This window comes from Perca fluviatilis, chromosome 6 (genome assembly GCF_010015445.1).
Source record: "Perca fluviatilis chromosome 6, GENO_Pfluv_1.0, whole genome shotgun sequence".
Taxonomy (NCBI): domain Eukaryota; kingdom Metazoa; phylum Chordata; class Actinopteri; order Perciformes; family Percidae; genus Perca; species Perca fluviatilis.
The window spans coordinates 21,661,254-21,679,650 of record NC_053117.1 but is presented as its reverse complement, the minus strand read 5'-3'; the positions used below and the strand labels follow the sequence as shown (position 1 = coordinate 21,679,650).

Genomic DNA, 18,397 nt, shown 5'->3' with positions numbered 1-18,397 from the left:
TCGAAAAAGGAAAAACAAGTGTAAAGTGTACTAAGGTAGGGGATGAATGTTATGGTAGGACTAGTCTCGCATTGTCAGACCTTCCTCCACAGCACTGCGGAGGAGGAAGGTCTGGCTAGTCCACGCAGCATTCCGGGATAGGAGGAAAAGGTGTTCTGGTTTATTGGCATTTCTTTAAACCAGTGGTTCCCAGGGGTCCTTAGAAGGTTCCAGGGGGTCCCCAGCCAACAGGGGGAAACAAATGTTTTACTTTAACTTTCACTATAATTCTATCCATAAGTAGCACAATGACAATGTATGACTATTCTGGTGGTGAAAAGGTTTTGGAACCACTGCTTTAAACCCATCACAATCATCTTGGGCGGCGCTAAGTGCCCGATGGAGCAACTGTAACTCTGCAACATAGCCTCGCGAAGGAACTTGTTTTGGTGGAACACGTGTACGTTCAAAAGCGTGCAACAGAAAACTCAGATTGGACAGATAGTCTAGCTAGCTGTCTGGATTTACCCTGCATAGATCTGAGGAGCAGTTAACAGCAGTCCTCATAAATCTACCGGAGTTTAGAATGCCAACACAAAGAAAGCGGAAGGAAACTGACATCCGGCCGAAAAGAGTGACATCCGGTGGAATTTCCGGCAGCAACGGAGCAATCCCGGAAGTGGAACGTCGTGGATATAGACTAAGCTAGGACTGAATATAATTTCTTACTGCAGACGGAGGTTATTAAGGAGAGCTAAGGAATTAATGTCTCTGAAAGTACAGAAATATGAATATGGCTTGCATGTCTCCTATGTTTGTTTTTTGTAAAGCACTTTGTAATTGCTGATAATGATATTATTATGTTTTAGTGTATTGGGTGCTTCTATTTAATAGGTATATGTGCATCCACTTATGTATGTATATGTGGACAGAACAACATCTGTGTGTGTGTGTGTGTATGTGTCAGAGACTGAGCAGATGTTGTATAGCAGTAGTGAGGTCTCCTCCAGTCCTGATGAGAACCTGACGGTTTGCCTCTCGGTCTCCGAAGCCCATTGAGCTCAGATGCTCCAGCTCGTCCTGGAACTCAGCCTCCTCAACATGGACCTGTCAGGACAAGGCAGTAGTTGTTCAAAGTCTTACTCATTACAATGATATGATGAAAAATAATTAGTAAAGAGGTCTTGTGCCTCTCTGAGAGAAAATACAATTTGACAAAACTTCATGTGTGTCTCTGCTGAATCTGTCAATCACTCTTTCTAAATAAATACAACAAACAGATTTTCAAAGATTCAAAGACTTTCCGGAGATCACATCATTTATTTAGTTAGATTGAACCTTGTCATAAAATGCTAGCTGCACTGGGTTGAAAGGTATAAAAGGTATACAGTACATCTCTTAAACCTCTGACCACATCAAACATCACGGCTGAATGTGGCCAGATGTGGTATAGTAGTAGTAGTATTTTAGTGCCTCACTGGAAAAAGCATGTTGTCACCACTACCTGTCAGGCCACTACTGCAAGCAGGATTATTAGACTGGGTGCAGTTACTCTCTAAGTGTGGTACTGTTTATGTAAGTACTTAAAAAAAAGAAAAGAAAGTGTGCTATGTACAGTCAGCACTGAACCATTATATGTTTAATATGAGGGATATGTTGTATCATAAACTTCCCTTTTGTGATGATAATAGAACAGACTTTCAGTTGGCTTTTGGCCTAAATTTTTTATTTTCGGGTGATATTTCAAACCCAGGAGAAGTTCAGATAAATTACAGAAGCAGACAACAAGATTATAGGGAAATACTGAGATACCCCATGATTGGCGTTAGCCAGCGCCTGTAGCATCTGTTGTACAAACTGGTGCTGCTGCTCCTCTGTCACTGTGGCAACACGAGGACCACTTCCTGATTGGCTGTTAAGGAAAGAGTCAGATGCTAGCTCCGGGGCAGCATTAACACTGGCTCTGCAAGACAGACACGTGGTGGTAACTCATGAAAGGTTTCTTGCACTTTGCATAATAGTACTGCTGTTACCCAGCAACTCAACCAGTAATCTTCAGGTTGAGGTGTTTTGTGTGCGTTTATTTTGCGTATCTATACTCACGTAGGTATCACTGCAGGAACCTCTGCAGCCAGAGTCTGTAGGCCGTGTTGGATGTGCAGCAGAGCCTCCATGGCTCTGGGGTTCAACATGGCTGACAGCAGCTCTGGACTCTGCATCTACATATGTATCACTGACCATTAGTAATGAAGATATTAATCATAAACAATAAGCATTGGAGTTTGCATGGAGACTGTGTGGAGATTACTATGGAAGACTACACCGCTGGTAGCTGTATCTGACGATGAAGTTGACTCTTCATGTGTAAATCTTTTAATGAGAAAACATTCCAGTGATGGACCATCATCACCACCTTTAAACACACACTGCTAGTGTGGCTAAAAAGTACATAAGCCACTTTCAAAAGAAATATCTATTTTAAGGATATCTATGTAAGATTTTAAAACATGAGTGTTGATCATACACAATTTACAATTTAAAATTTACAATCACACAACTTGTCCCAATGTTGAGAAAATCACAATAAAAAAATAAATAAATCTAGTTGCAAGCAGTGAAAGTGTTTAGTAGTGAGGAAAGTAAACTAACCTGTTGCAGGAAGAGAGGGATCTGCTGTCTCATCTGCTGCTGCAGCTGAGGATATCCTGAGAACAAAGGGTGACTCAGCAGCATCTGAAACAGTATGGAAATGAGAGCTATAAGACCTGTCTGAGTGTGTAGGATTTGTGTGGAGAGATTAGGGGGATGTGTTAACAAGAAGTAGGGAAAGAGGAGCCTGGTTTCACACCTCTGAATTGCAGTCCATGTTTTTTTGTAGCCATTCAGATGCCCATAAATAACATAACCTTAAAAATAAATTCTATGCGGTTGTCAAGTGAAAATAAGTTGATTAGGTGTTTGCATCCAGCCATATAGTGTGTATGAGTCACCTGTGCAGCCAGGTCAGGGTTCTGACCGAGGCAATTGAGGAGACTGCTGACATAAGGGCCAGAGAGCAGGCTCTCCATCAGTCCTGGACTGGCCATGACCTCCTCTAGCAGTGACTGCATGCCTGAGGAAAGAGGGATGAGGCCACAGATACAAGATAAAGAAAAACAGGGAAACATTTATATGTATAGCTATAGTTTAGCCCAGGGGTCTTCAACGTTTTTTAAACCAAGGACCCCTTAACTGAAAGAGAGACGGAGCAGGGACCCCCTACTACTAATATTGTATAAAATGAAGTTGCATATTAACCTGGGCCTACAATAACTTATAGGGCGGCCTAAAGCCTTTACATACCTTTTTAGTGCACAGAATACTAAGCTATTAAAATAATAATTGTCGGCAGGATTTTCTAAATCATCGTTTAAAGATGCAGTAGGTAAGTCTTATAAAACTAACTTTCTGTCACATTTGCTGAAACTGACCCTATGTTCCAGTAGAACTACATGAATTATCTAACATAAAAAATCCAGCTCCTCCGGCACCTCCTACAACCTGTACTGCGATTGGTAAAATTCCACCGCTCCCGGTTGATTTTCTCCAATCAGGGCCACAGGGGGTGTCTATCTGCCTGTCAATCACTGCTCAGGCACTTACACGCATACATAGCGTTCTCCCCTCCCCCTTCCCCGTGCACGAGCTGCAGAAAGGTTTCCCAAAACTCCGGTGAGTGGCTTTTCAGAGGTGACGTGAGCTCCGGGATTTTAAAGATCTGAAGAACGATGCAGACGTAGCCACATTTCCTCTCGACAGGTAACATAATTACCATGAATGATTTATCTTTCACTTGGTTATTAGTAGTCAAAAGTCCACAAAGCTACGTTGGCGAGGAGAATAGTAACGTTTGCACAGTGGTCGGTCAGATATGATGCTGAAATGGCTAACGCTAGCCTGCTAGTTAGCATCGTTTTACTGTTGGTGAGTAAAGTTAACATTGTGTTAGTGTTTAGTTATTGAAAATGTTGTCTGTCTGACATGCCGGCAGTTCTGTCAAACTCCCTTGTGTGGGAGGGGCTTAGGAGATGGTTTGGGCTGCAGCAGAAAGGGGGGAGGGACTGAGAAGTTGTCAATGTTCAAATTTGTTAGCAAAGTCCTGGCTCTTCACAATCTTACCTACAGCAGCTTTAATGTTACACATACATGTGGAACAGTGAATCCTTACGATATACTATATCTGTGGATGTACTGTATCTTAGTGACTACCTTACCTATAGGCCAGTAAGCCTATCATCAGTGGGGATTTATATTTGCTAATAATATGTTGGCTTCACGTTATGACATTTTAATTTGAAAAACCTTTCAAATATTAACAATAATTTGGAGGCCCCCCCCTTCACCCCCCTGTTGAAGATCTCCGGTTTAGCCAATTAAAATGATGAAATGCTTGTATTTTCGTGCCTGCAGTAACAGTGCTCTGAGGGTTTGGGTCAACTCTGGCCGTGGCGGTCCATTCTCTGAGAGGATCCGTGGAGGGACTGGAGACCTGTGGAGTCTCGTTGCTTTCTCTTTCAGTTGGCTGTTGAGTCCCAGATGATGTAGTCACCACTGGAGGTGCTCCTGTCTGGATCTGAGAGAGAGTAGAGAAGAGACACCACAAACAACAAATTGAAAACACAAGAAGATAAGTGTGACATTCTCAGAACAGATGGTTCAAGAAAACATCATTTCCAAACCTGGACATTTTTCTGAAACCCATCAGAATCACCAGTGATGCTTTCAGGGTTTTCCTGCTCTGGCTGCAAATTGACTAATGCTCTGTCTTCATCATGCATCACTTCCCCTATCATGTCAGGGTTCCTGACACGCTCCGTCACCTGGAAAGGGAAACAAAAGCCAGAAGATAATGAACATTTGAGTGGAAGAAATGAGTCAACGAGCGAGCAATTATATTCAAATCGCAGTGAAATATAAAACAATTCTTTTCCCTCTTTTGACTATTTATCACACACCTGTCCTAATCCTAAAGCATGAATAAAAAGACATGTTGAAATGACATATTTTGAGTAATTTCTTTCTGCCATGTAGCCTTTTATTATATCAAATCTAGAACTTGACAGTTATTAAATGATATAAGTAGTAACTTTTACCTGCATAATGCCGGCACACGTACGATATAGGATTAGGGCCACATGTGAAAAATGTATTCGAGTTCTGACTTTTTTCTCAGAGTTCTGACTTTTTTTTCTGTCTAAGTTGTTTTGTTTTTTTAAATTCAGACTTTTTTTCAGTCAAAATCTTTTATTTCTTTTAAGCTTTAAAAAAAAAAAAAGTCAGATTCTGACTTTTTTTCCCCTCCAAATTCTGACTTTAAACTCAGAACTCAAATGTTTTCACGTGGTCATAATCTTCTTCCGTACACGTGACCACGCTCTGGCACACTAAACCCTGCCACTCACAACAAATCTGTACTTCAAACACACACTCATGCCTTTTTATCCCCACCTGTGTGATAAGAACTGTGTGGTTAAGGATATCCCCCACCTCTGGGTTTGTCTGCAGGAGCTGCTGAATTTGGGGGTTAGATAGAATGAGCTGTCTCGTTAGTTGAGGGCTGTAGGTAGAGAGGGTGCTCTGCACGAAGGGGCTGCCCAGGACACGGCACATCATCTCCGGGTCAGCCAGAAGCTGGCTCTCCATCGGACGCTGGAGTGCAGGAAAGAAGCCAGGCCCACTATTTGTTAGGCCAAGACTGTCCAGACCTTCCACTATGGAAATGAGATCAGATCAAAAGAACCAGAGCTGAGTAGGATCTGATCACCCCACAGCAGCAGTGTATAAGCCCACATAGAGAGGACAGGAAAAAGAAGGTGAGAGTTCCTGTGTTCTGCAGTTCTTACCCAGACAAAGGGGAGAGGTGGGAGACGGTGTGAAGCTATCAGGGTCAGGATCGAGAAGGGCTGTGAGCTCCGACTGGACCATTTCTGAACCTGGATCACAGGTGGTCGCAGCAGATAAATGCTGAGACCTGAGAAGAAAGGACTGAAACTAAATCTAGAGATCCAGTTATGGTAAAAACGTAACACTTGTGGAGGTGTTGGACTTAAGTCTAATTTGATGGAATCTGACACTAGTGCTGATTACTGTGTATCAATCATGCATTTGCCCATTAGGTAAAATAATTTCATTTCAATTTCAATCCTTTTTCATTTCCATTTGTTACTATGCCATAACAGGTCAGTTATGGCTTACAAACATGTGCCACTCTTCCCTAGTAAGGGACTGAAGAGGAACATTTTTTTAACAAAGGAAATATATGGTACAGTTCCATATTTAGCAGTGCTTAATTTTTTATCTTAAAGTGACATTGCAAATTTACTGGCATTCTGTACGATTTTCAGATTCAAGTCAAAGGTGTCTTGGTTTACCAGCACTGATTATCTGACCATATAGTGCACAAAAGTACATGTGACTTATTTAAAAAAGGAGGTTAACACTTAAAACTCAGACCAACTATATCCACATGCTGCATGTAGACTAGTAAAATACACTGCTCACCATTTCTTGGCACATTTTACTGTAAATTTTAATGTGTGAGCCAGCAGTTCCATAGAGGTTTCTGTGTAGGCCTACCTTTGGATCATGCAGAGACAGACTGACTCATCTTGTTCTTTAAGATGACTCAGGAGTTCTGACCCTTCGAGCACCCGGCCGGAGTGGCTCAGCACCAGCTGCTCTGCCGGGACTCCCAGGCGCTCTGCTACACCCCATTTCAGCTACACACACACACACACACACACAGTTTGTCAGCCAAAATGCGGAATGGAAACAAGACATAATACAGTTTAAGCGCAAGTCGAGCCATTTTATGCACACAGCACCCAAGCATCAGTGCGTTTGTTCTCCTGACCTGTCTGACGGTGCAGCCTTCCCTAACGGTGAAGTCTTTGCTCTCTGTGAGACTTTTCACGGCGACGTGGATCGTTTCAGACCTTTGACAATCACCCGGTGCTGTCGGTTCACCTTTCCCCGCAGCGGACATCTCCGTCCTGTCTGCGCTGTTGCCAATGAGGACGAGCGGAGCTGGAGGAGGCCAGAGTCCCGGGGCGGAGCTGCGCGTCTGTCCCGATGACTCGGCAGGAAGTTGTGTGAACGAGTGCCAGCTCTGACCGGACTGCGCAGGTGGTGTAGATACAAATCCTACACCTTTATATTATCTGTGGTAGCCTACAATTTATAATGTACAATTCCTTACATGGGGGCCACTGCGAGCGGTCTGATTAAATCATTTAATTCAATATATGTAATTTGAGTTAATTTAAAGATAGTAGGCCTATAGTACACCTATTAGGCTACACCACAAAACCAGTAATAATATTTCCAAGACCATGCGTCGGATTTAACTTTTTAAAATGTCCTTACACATTAAAACATTTTCACAGGGTTACAAATGTTATCACAAATTCTCAAAAGTGGTTGCACTACGGGCCCAGAAGCTAAATTATATTATCTATCTTTTCTGCATTTCAGGTTCATTTTCTAAAATCGATGCTTCGATTTTCTAAAATTTTGACATTTATGACAATATACAAAAAAGGGAAACTGAAAACGTTTTTATTTACTTAACTGTGAGAAAGAAAAGAAACAAAAACATACATGTCAAGTTCTGTCATTTTGGCATTAAAACCCAAACAAAGAACAGGCGCAGAGCCTTCAACAGTAGGCCTACTATGAATGCTTGTGCCTGCAGAGGGCAGCACATTGTGCCAAGCCACCATTTCAACACAAAGTTTAAACTTAACCTTTTTTAGAAGCTTCTGTAATTCTTGTTCAGCTGTGTAATACATCCTGCTGCCTCTGGAGTGTGTTATATGTGTGTTTTGTGTGGGGTGTGTGTGTGTGTGTGTGTGTGTGTGTGTGTGTGTGTATGTGTATCTGTGTCTGTGTAATTAAGGGGGCATGCATTATATGCTGACAGAGTCCAAGCTAAAGAAAAATAAAATAAGGAAGGAGAACCCTGATTATGATCAGTTGTGTTTTTCTTAATTTGTTCATTGGTTTATTTAATTTTGCTTTTAAGGTCTTTATCATTTGGGACCTTCATAGATCCATCTCCGAGCCTTTCCGCCCTTTCTTGTTTCCCTGCCAACCAGAAAAGTCCAGAAAGTATACAATTATTTATTGTTAGTACGACAACGTATTTATTGACCTAAGTTATAGGTCAATAAAATTACACAGTGAAAAAAAAAAAAGTCTCAACTGAAACTCAGCTTACTTATACTCTGACCTTAGCTGGGTACTGTAATAAACTGAATTACACTTTTATTACTGTATTTCTGTGCTGCGATTTACTTACACTGCAACTTCTCTCACTTCACCTGACTTACTGGCTGTTTTTTGTCTCTTCTACAGAAAGGGAAAGAAGGAGCATGCATGTGCACACACACGAATGTACACACATGAACATCAGCTAGGCAATCACACCCTCACAATGGATCATGTGGCATCTCACAGAGTAAGATGTACAAGAGCATTTTGTCTCTCTAAAGCACCGTTCAGACCAGAGATTTGTGATGAGAAAATGGTTTGAGAATGTTGCAGGGAAAAGTTGCAGTAGTGTGAACTGGGTCGTCTCAGCTCGACTCAAGACGGCTGATGGCGTCGCCTGTGACTCAGCTTGTCAAGTCGCCAGTGCCTGGTTTTATAACGTACGTCACTCATTTCAACAGCCAATCAGCTCATAACAAAGTCAGCTGGTCAAGTCATTTACAAACTTTCAGCTGGTAGAAATGACAGGGTTTTGAAGAAGCACAGCGTTATCAACAGCCGTTCCCCTGGCGAAATGCTGTCTGGATAGTGTTTTCTCTGCCGATTAGAGGTGACACCAACTCCTCCAAACGACGGAACTGCTGACAATAGAGGGGAGATCTCCTGTCTTAAGTTCACGGTATACATTTGCATAAACCCCCAGGGTATTCCACTGAAGCACCCATGGGTGGTTCCAAATTCTCGACCCGGTCTCTTTTTTTTTTTTATGTTTTCGCAGTTTAATCATTTCTAGAAATGCAACTGTAGCAAGTATCTCACTATCCTCATTCATATTTTAAGACGCTACAAGTTATATCCAGCTATAAAAAAGCCTGAAAAGTCGGAAGTTAGAATGAACAGACTGATCTCAATAAGTGGCGTATGTATGACACGCCAATTCGTATGCCATTTTGACGTGTTATCAAGGCGCATAATCGCTTTTTAGCGTGTTTATCAACGCCGTTTGGCCTCCATTGACTTACATTACCTTGCGATTGTGTGTCAATTTATGCCAAGTTCTCCTGAGCAAAGAACTTCTGTTAGTTTCCAGCGAAATTTCCCGTATTTCAATGGGAAGCATGTTTCGGGATCACAGCACGATTCTCAATAAGAAGATGATGTAGCATTAAGAGCGACTAAGGTAGCGAGTAGTATGAATGCCTGAGAGTCGTTGCTATGGAGACGATACACCGTCTCCTTGCATAGGTGTAAACTGGCAGGTTTCGGAACGCTGCAGACGGGCACATTGCAAGTAGTTGCAAGTTTCAACTGGTCTTGTTGCAAATCTTTGGTCTGAACTGGGCTTAAAACTCAACACTTGAATCTGAGTCCAGTTCTTCTTTGTTACGGTGACATTAGGACACTTTAATCAGAAGTAAAAAAAGTGAGTGATTAATTGAACTCTCACCTGATGTTTTGGTTGTTCTGACTGCAGACCTTTGACTTTTGACCTTTCTTGTTCCAGGGCAGCGTGTAGTGACGCTACCTAAATAAATAAAACTGAATTCAAATAATTCAAATGCACCTAAATGTACAAATATCTCACGCAAACATGTCCCCTCTTTCATAGTCTTTACCGACCATAACGCACCTGTAATGACAGTTCTTCTTTTATGTGTAGTAGCTCTTCTACCTGTAGAAGGAGTTCCGCTTTATCTTTCACTGAAGGAGATAAAAATCATGAAACATCAGACAGATCATATTGAATCTTCACTGGGACAGAAGGAAAAGGAAAGGACTATTTAGTGTAATCTTGGTTCAACTCACTCTCTCCCTGCTGGAGCATCTTAAGCAGCTGAGAATTTCTTGTTTTTACATCTCTGTATTTCCCCTGGAGAGTTGAGAAGTAAGCATTTTTGATGACTGACAAAATCCGCTCAAGTAAATCATCATTGCCTAAATTCTTATTTTTTACTTAACAGTGTGTGTTAAAATGGCTGTAACCAACAGTAGCAAATATATCAAATAGAAAAAGATGGACTGGCCTTATTCTATATAGAGTTATATTACAAATCGATATTTCTTAGCATTTTTTTGGCAGATCAGGGTGAAATTACAAAATGATGGGGAAACTGCTTTTGACTGCTAACCTCCCACTGTGAGATGTTCTTCTTTAGCTTATCAATTTCCTCGTCCTTCTTCTCCAGATCGTATTTCAGCTGCTCTGCTCGGGGGTCCTAACAGGAAGGACAGGTAGAAAAGAGCAAGTCAAGACAAATTTATACTTTTCCCAGCTGATGATATTTGCTATATGTTGTGTTTATTAAATCACTGGGAAATGTAAAGACACTGCTGTATGGGCAAACTTAACAGATATAAACGTCAGGTGTGAAATGGCAAGGGAAAGAAGTGGGCCGTGTATTTTTAGGAATAATTCAAGAAAATGTAGTTGAAAGGTCAAAAATTCTCCGTACAATAAAACTATTCACCTTCACCCAAATCTCCAGTAAGTCACGGTTTTCTCTCAGTAAGTTTCCTGCATACATGTGTGATGTAAACTTCTACGGCATGATGATAAGTAAGTTAAAGAAATAAATTTAAAGCTATAGTGTGTACTTTCTGCCGCCCCCTTGAGGAATTCTAAGTAATGACAACAACACCGTCCGCGCGCCCACATGATACAAGCCTTCCGTGATCGCGCACAGCCCCCACCACTCCTCCATGCACTTGCTAGTTACCAAGGAGGACACGGAGGATTAAAAAAACATGATGGATTCTTCAGAAGAGGTAATCATCTTTACTCAAGTTTCTACGCGGGAAAGTCGCCGGATGCCACGATCTTCTGAACATAACCATACTGAGAAATACAGAGAGAGTTTTGTGGAGCTGAAAGTCTTGATTAGCTTTGTAGCAACTCATTTGGCAACGGCTTGAATGTAGCTGACGTTCATTAATATCAAGAAGTTACGCTTTAAGACATATTACCAAAAAAGTACAGGTGAAAACAACAGTCACCTTTGACTGTTGAATTTTAAATTGCATTGCTGATCGGTTCTTTTTGTGATGTGCCAGATTAAAAAATGTAAATTCAAATAAAATTACAATACGTGCAAGACTTGTTCATGTACTGTAGATACCTGAGGCATAATACACACAGACAGATGACCAATAGTTTGTTGGTGTGTTTCCGCCTGTCTACTTACCCGTTCGTGCTCTATTGAGACGACTTCTTGTCCATGACTGTTGGTGTACTGCTCCCGTCTCTTCTCCTGTTGGACAATCCGAGTGACGTCATCCTCGAGCTTGTTAAAAAAACGCTCCTCCTGCCCAATTCTCAACGCTACATTAGCCACTCTGCCGTCCTGGATGGGAGTGAGGTCAGTGTTTCAAAAGGGATATGCCTCATCATACATGATATTTAACCCCAATCAAACACATGCATATTATTGACGGGTAACTTAAATATTTATATACAATAAATAATGTTCCGCTGTTTACGACTGGAGTTAAGAAAAATAAAGATGCTCAGGGACTTTGCTCACCTCTTTCTCTTGTTTCTTACTCAAATGCTCTGCAAAGACACAAAGTACATAGACATAAATATTACTCAATCAATCCTTTTTTTTTTTTGACACATGAAATCGTACGAGGTACAATTCCAGTGAAATCTAATCCCATCAGCTCCTTGTGCTTGATTCGCCTATTCTATGTTCAACAAACCACACAAAGCCTTGCCATCCTGTTCGGTGCTGTCTCCGTACCAGGGAGTGATGCGCCCCATCAGGACTAGGGCTGGGCGATATGGACCAAAAGTCATATCTTGGTATTTTTCAGCTGAATGGTGATACACGACATATACATAAAAGTATTTTTTTACAAAGTGATCTAAATGTTCAGTTCTAAGTCAAAGCCACATGTGAGATGTAACAAACACTTTTAGTAAAACAGTCATCAAAATAAAATGCGAAGACTGTATGAAAATATACAGCTGCAACACACGTAAATGAAAAATGATCTAAAATAAAAAAAATAAAAAAGCCCATATTAATTAAAAAAGGCCTTTATCTGAAAAATAATTATAATAAAATAAATAAATAAAATAGTTTAGTCGTTTTCCACAACATTAACAGACTAATAACAAGAGGGGGAGAGAGGGAGAGCAATGGACTAAATGTTTATGATACAAAAACTTTCTTTGACCATAAAGTCGATTGTTACTGTACAGTTCTCTGGTTTATCAGTGAAGTGTCTGAACTACACTGCAAACTGGATTCTCTACTCACAGAGCGACGGCTCACTCATTATGAACAGGTCCGGCGCGTGTTGAATCGTCGTCATTACACACTCTTCTTTCCTGACTGCGGAAACACTGGTAAAAATACAGGTTTTCCTCTCATGCTTAACAAAATAAACAGCCGTTTATTTTGTTAAGCATGAGAGGGAAAACTGGGCGTAGTTCCTTGCCTGCTTCTTCCCAAAGTCTATTATCATCGTTTTAGTCTTGCGGACGTTCATTAGTAGGTTGTTGTCCTGAAACCAGCAGTGCGCCGTAACGTTGGAATTTCTTTTTGTTTTATAAAATTGGTATCAAAAAAGTATGGTTTAGGAACCGGTATCAAAGTAACGGTATTGGTATCAAAAATTTTTATACGATACCCAGCCCTAGTGGCTACGCAGTCGTGTGTACTGGGATTACAGCAGGGTACTAAAAACACAGCCCTGGGGTGCTCCAGTGTTAAGGATTAGGGTGGAAGAGATGTGTCCGCCCACCCTAACCACCTTGGGTCTTCCTGTCAGGAAGTCAAGGATCAGCATGCACAGTGAGGTGTTGAATCGTAGGTCCTTCAGCTTTGTGATGAGCCTGGAGGGAACTATGGTGTTAAATGCTAAACTGTAGTCAATAAACAGCAATCTCACATAGCTTCCTTTCTTTTCCAGGGGAGATAGTGTGGTGTGGAGGATGTGTGCTATGGCATGTTTTTTTGATCGGTTGGGACGGTAGGCAAACTGTAATGGGTCCACTGTGCTGGGTAGTGAGGAGCATATGTAATCCTTGACCAGTCGTTCAAAGTATTTCATGACTACAGAGGTGAGTGCCACTTGACAGGACTCGATCAGGCAGACTGGTCGTTTTCTTGGGCTCAGGAATGATGATGGGACTTCTCGAAGCACATGGATATGAATTGTGAACACTGGCGCTAGTAAGTCAGCACATAGTATGAGGACCCACCCACTGATACTGTCAGGTCCTGCTGCTTTTTTGGTGTTCACATGCTTGAAAGCCCTCCTGAGGTCATGCTCAGAAAGGGATTCTGGGAGCCTGTTGAGCTACAGACTGCAGCACACAAGATCATAGAGTGATGGCTTTTGAAACTGATCAATACGTTTCTCTCACCTGCACTGCCTTCAGCCTGGAAGTCCTGCAGTGAAACTGTCTTTTTATCTTTTGCCTGCTGATTCTTCTTTTTGTCCTTCTTCCCTCCGCCCTCTTTTCCTCCAGGTGCCTTCTGTGAGGATGCGTTTGTGTTGTTGAGCTAAGTGAAAGCAGATTAATTTGACTTTATCTTAGAATTAAGGTTCATAACTTCTAATAACTATTCATAACAAAAGATATTAAATATGCCTTTAAAATAAAACTGAATTCAACATTTCTGGCTAAAATCATTTAGAGGAATATAATGTGGTTTGAAAAAAACAGTGATGGGTTCTTCATTGCTTTGGCTTTACTCCAGCACGGTGGATTATAAATCAAGTATGAGGTCGAAGGGCTGACTTTCAGCTTCAAGGGATGTGTGGTGTGTTTCCATCCATGTTGGGTGAACATTGTACAACTTCAAATTAAAGTCAGCAGTTTTACATCATAGTCATTGTTTAATTTAACAAGTAATGGACTGGAGAACAGGCTGAAACAAAACGGTTGTTATACTTAAAACTATGCTGTGCAAAGGCAGACATAGTTTAATTTGGTAAACACTAATGTCTGTTTTTAGTGTTGATATTTTCTCTTCCATTTATTTCTACAGCCACTGAAACAGAACAATCTGTAAAAGGAGCTGAAATGTTTTTTGGTATCATATATCCAACATCTTTTTGAACTATTTCGTGGCACCTGCCTAGTTGCTCAATGTGCAAGCATGAAGTGGATAAAACAATGCAGTGTATTTTTGTGTGTCCGAGGCAAAATAACTGTGCTGTAGTGTCTTTTCTTATGAAATTGGATTCAGCTGATCAGATCAGATAATGAGTTTACGAGAGTGATGATTTAGCATATTCACAATGATTTTACCTTTACGAGGCAATAGGGCTGGGAAAAAATCTATTTGATTTAAAAATCGAGTTGGTAGGTCAAATCGATTCCTATTTTCAAAAAAATCGATTTTTAAATTTTTTTTCTCCCCCTCTTCAGTAGTAGTCAGGCAATTACCCTCTACATAGCTACGGATATGCTGCCAGTTTACTCTGTTGAGAAGAGAGGGTTTAACAACATGCTGAAAGTTTTGGACGCTCGATATACAGTACCTAGCCGCAAGTATTTCTCTGACGTTGCTCTTCCTCAGCTGTATAACAACACTCGGCAAAAGATAATAAGCAAGTTGAAGGGAATTGACTTTTACACTGCCACTACTGACCTGTGGTCAAGCTGAACCATGCAGCCTTACATGTGTTTTACGGTTCATTATACAGTATAAATAATTTGGATGTTTAACAATCTTTGTTGCACACTGCACAGTGACTTTTCAGTTAGAGAAAGGGTTTGCCTTTGCAATTTTGTTTATGTTGATGCACTTTAATTAAATACAATAAATATATATTTTTAAAATATATTTACAGTTCGCAGTTATTTTGTTTTAAATAGAAGGGGGGGAAAATAGACGATCGATTTTTTTAGGGAAATAAATCGCCCAGCTCTACGAGGCAACCATGCCATTTCAAACAAACATAGGAACTAGGGGGGTAAATATATGTATTTACTGATATCACAAAGTCTGCCCAGATACGATTTCGATGCAATTTAATTCAGTTGCCGGCTACCATACAAGACGATACATAAGCCCCTGTAACACAATCAGTTACATTATGTGTGTGTGTGTGTGTGTGTGTGTGTAATTTACCGGTTTGTTTTGTTCATACTCCAGTTTACTTAGAATCAAGGCTTTTTCCAAGTCAGCCTCATAAAGCTCAGAGGTTATCTACAGAGGAATGAGAAAGAACACCCTTTTGAGACAAATAATTGGTACAGTCTGCAAGGAAAGACATGAACAGTTTGAAATGCAGTTATATCAGGGAAAGACAATAAACAACATGCCATGCGTTTGCTCTTTCCTAATGCCTGTAACAAAGCAGGATTTGGAGCACTTACTTCCTCCAACAAGTTTCCATTAACAGGTGAAGAAAAGGTGTCACGTTTAGTACTTGTATCTAAAATCTGTTAATAATTTCTAAATGTGATTCAGACATACACAGAACTCTGAACAGCTCTACTAAAACAGCTGAAAGTAATAGGGCTTCCTGAAGGGCACGTCAATTATAAAGAGAACCTTATCTACAGTATGGCTCACTAGCTCACACATTTATTGTTGTTGCTGTCTCTTACCTGCTCGTCCCTCTGCTTCCACTGCTGCCACCCCTCTGAAGGTATAGGGTGGTCCCCTGATGCAGGACTGAGAAGTTCACCGGCTATTCCTGACAGGGTCATAGAGGGAGGCGGGGCACAAGACTTCTGAGGAATCTTCTTGAAGGCCAGATTACGTAACTGATAGAGAGATATGAGATTCATTCAAACACTGACTCTTGTTAAGACCACTAATGCTACAATTATGAACGGTACCTTGCTCTAGTATTAGCTGAAGAGACCATCACCACGTGTGTGCTTGAACAGATGCAACTGCCCCCCAGTCTTAAAATGATAAGAGCCTCCTGCTCACGTAACTTGATCCAGTCAGATCTATACTGTTCATCAGGTGGTGCTTTGCAAACTGTACCCAGAATAGGATCTACTGAGGGCACTTTTTACTTGTTACTTTGGTCCTGCTCTCTGGAACAAACTGACTGATGACCTAAAATCTGTCCCAACTGTGTCAACTTTCAATGTGTTCTGTCTATGCGTGGGTTAGTGGTTCTTTGCGCATGCATTTTAACAGGGCTGCAACCTACAATTATTTTCTCCACTAAATTGATGATTTTAACTAACATAACTAACTAACATTATTTAAGTGTCAAAAAATGGTTGTAAAATATTTTTCATTTTCCAAGGTATGGTGATCTCTTCAAATGCCTTGTTTTTTCAGACCACAAGTCTAAAAGCTCAAAGATATTTAGTTTAAGGTAGCAAATCCTCAAATTAGAGAAGCTGAAACCAGAGAATACATTGACATTTCTTTAAAAAAAAAGTTGCAGGTTTCTTTTCTGTTGACCGACTAATCGACTTATTGACTATCAGCTCTAAATTTTTATGTAAAGCACATTGACTTTACTTGTTATAACATGTGACATAAATACAATTGCCTTGCCTTGCACAGGGTCAATTTGATCATATCTGACAAAAGATGTAGCTATACATATCTTGACATTTTTACAAATGCAAATAGTAGCTTTATTTTCTCTGTTTAATATCACAGATTACATATAATGGGGAATTATGATGTTGCTTTAGCTAGCCTAAATGAGCAGTTGGTGAGGAGTCTTATCAAGCACTAAAACATTGGTTATTTGCATGCGTCATTTAATTGCCAACACTTGCTCTAAATAACAAAGAGCAAAACAAAACAAAGAACACATTCTGGTGTCTGCTGCGGTGTACCTGGCACCACCCTCTGTGGTTTCGGTAGAAGTGAAACAACATAGGAGCACAATTACAAGTCATCATGTCTGTCACAAAACTGAAGCCATGTATGCCCCCTAACAACCTAATTATAACACAGATATGTATGGAGCAGAGGGTCGTGAGATACTCCTGCCAATCACCTCATTTGCCTCAGTCTGCTGCTGTTCCTTCTTCTTCTTTTTCTTGTCTTTCTTCTTGTCGTTGCACTGAGCTGCTTTCCCCCCGGCTGCGCCTGCCTTCCCTTGTCGGGGCTTCGGTCCGGCTTTGGTGGTGGTCTTTCCCGCATCGGAGGCGTCGGAGTCCGAATCCGAGTCTATCTGGAGCAAGGCGAAGCGGGAGGCGGTGGTGGGGACGGTGATCATTGCAGACGATGCCATTTCGAAAAGGAAAACTAACGTTAACTGATGACAAAAGGAGACACAAAAAATATAGTTAGGATAACTTGTTAGCGTTTAGTCGCAACCTATTTTCAAATAAAATGACTATATATCTGCCAGCCGCTTTGTTTAAATCACCAGCTTGCACGGTTTAATCCTAACAGTCGTGATGATAAATGTAATGTGATTTGAACCACACCGTTGCTAGCAGTCTGGCTGCTAGCATTAACGTTACATAGCAGCAAGTTAACCTAGCTAACTGTAGCCGGTTTCGTTAGCTTCTAAACAAGTGCAAAAGTAGCGATGCATGACAGTCAAACACACATTAATGACCTCGCGTTCATCTTTAGTTTTTAATATACGTGCTGACTTGTTTTGAAGAGACAATACTAACAAGAAAAGTTTCTAAAGAATACTTTCACCTGTTCGTGAAGGTGCTGTCGGCTACTGTTGGTTTGCTATCAGCAATTGCCTGAGTACAGCTGCCCGGTGGTGCCAAAAAGGATAACATCGATCGCTGATCGCCCTTTCGCTTTAAAGTACCAACTATTAACAAAGAAAAGGAAACGTGTTGCTTTTTAGGAAATAAAAGTATAATAGATTTAAGCAATGTGTCTTATTGTCCACCTAATTTACAGCATGTAATGTAGACAGGGATGCAGAGTTTTGGCTCCATGGGTTAATCTTTCCAGTGGTAAGGAATGAGCCCACACAACAAAAGCAAAATAGTAAGATATGCATATTAAGTAAGTTTAATACATTGGACTGTAATAAGCGTCATCCATATAAAAATTATTTACACAGCAATCAACATATAACATACAACATATAAGTACACAGTGCACACGGAAAGAAAACAAGTTTGTATCAAAAATAAAATGCATAAAAAACACTATAAAGATTTATATTACTGCTGTAGTGCAAAAAACATATTGTATCCAGTGGCCAAGTGCTAGACAATGCTGATAACTAAAGGTGTAGGACAAAG

General features: G+C 40.7%; 2 protein-coding genes and 1 long non-coding RNA gene across 7 annotated transcripts; 1 reads left to right on the top strand and 2 right to left on the bottom strand.

The window, feature by feature from the left end:
• Nucleotides 1-586: 586 nt before the first annotated feature.
• Nucleotides 587-7,444, bottom strand: LOC120560432 (ubiquilin-1-like). Of its 4 annotated transcripts, none has more exons than XM_039802946.1 (11): nucleotides 6,872-7,444; nucleotides 6,595-6,737; nucleotides 5,862-5,989; nucleotides 5,467-5,729; nucleotides 4,698-4,838; nucleotides 4,423-4,591; nucleotides 2,970-3,091; nucleotides 2,629-2,712; nucleotides 2,083-2,198; nucleotides 1,792-1,942; nucleotides 587-1,086 (listed from the first exon to the last, which is right to left on the bottom strand). In XM_039802946.1, the coding sequence occupies exons 1-11, from the start codon at nucleotides 7,001-7,003 to the stop codon at nucleotides 943-945; spliced, it is 1,593 nt and encodes a 530-aa protein (XP_039658880.1). In that variant the 5' UTR covers nucleotides 7,004-7,444; the 3' UTR covers nucleotides 587-942. The 4 variants fall into 4 exon arrangements, with proteins under 4 accessions (XP_039658880.1, XP_039658882.1, XP_039658881.1 ...); XM_039802948.1 differs by having other exon boundaries at nucleotides 1,792-1,891; XM_039802947.1 differs by having other exon boundaries at nucleotides 5,506-5,729.
• Nucleotides 3,730-5,019, top strand: LOC120560434. Its single transcript, XR_005639487.1, has 2 exons — nucleotides 3,730-3,777; nucleotides 4,429-5,019. It is a non-coding gene; the product is annotated as an uncharacterized LOC120560434 (long non-coding RNA).
• Nucleotides 7,445-7,559: 115 nt separating the features above from the next.
• Nucleotides 7,560-17,948, bottom strand: gkap1 (G kinase anchoring protein 1). 2 transcript variants are annotated; one of them, XM_039802950.1, is made up of 13 exons: nucleotides 17,832-17,948; nucleotides 17,173-17,433; nucleotides 15,803-15,961; nucleotides 15,321-15,398; nucleotides 13,604-13,742; nucleotides 11,751-11,779; nucleotides 11,412-11,570; nucleotides 10,359-10,445; nucleotides 10,036-10,099; nucleotides 9,860-9,930; nucleotides 9,677-9,754; nucleotides 8,318-8,367; nucleotides 7,560-8,103 (listed from the first exon to the last, which is right to left on the bottom strand). In XM_039802950.1, exons 2-13 carry the CDS (start codon nucleotides 17,407-17,409, stop codon nucleotides 8,049-8,051), a joined length of 1,206 nt encoding a protein of 401 aa, XP_039658884.1. In that variant the 5' UTR covers nucleotides 17,410-17,433; nucleotides 17,832-17,948; the 3' UTR covers nucleotides 7,560-8,048. The 2 variants fall into 2 exon arrangements, with proteins under 2 accessions (XP_039658884.1, XP_039658885.1); XM_039802951.1 differs by lacking the exon at nucleotides 8,318-8,367.
• Between the last annotated feature and the right edge of the window lie 449 nt (nucleotides 17,949-18,397).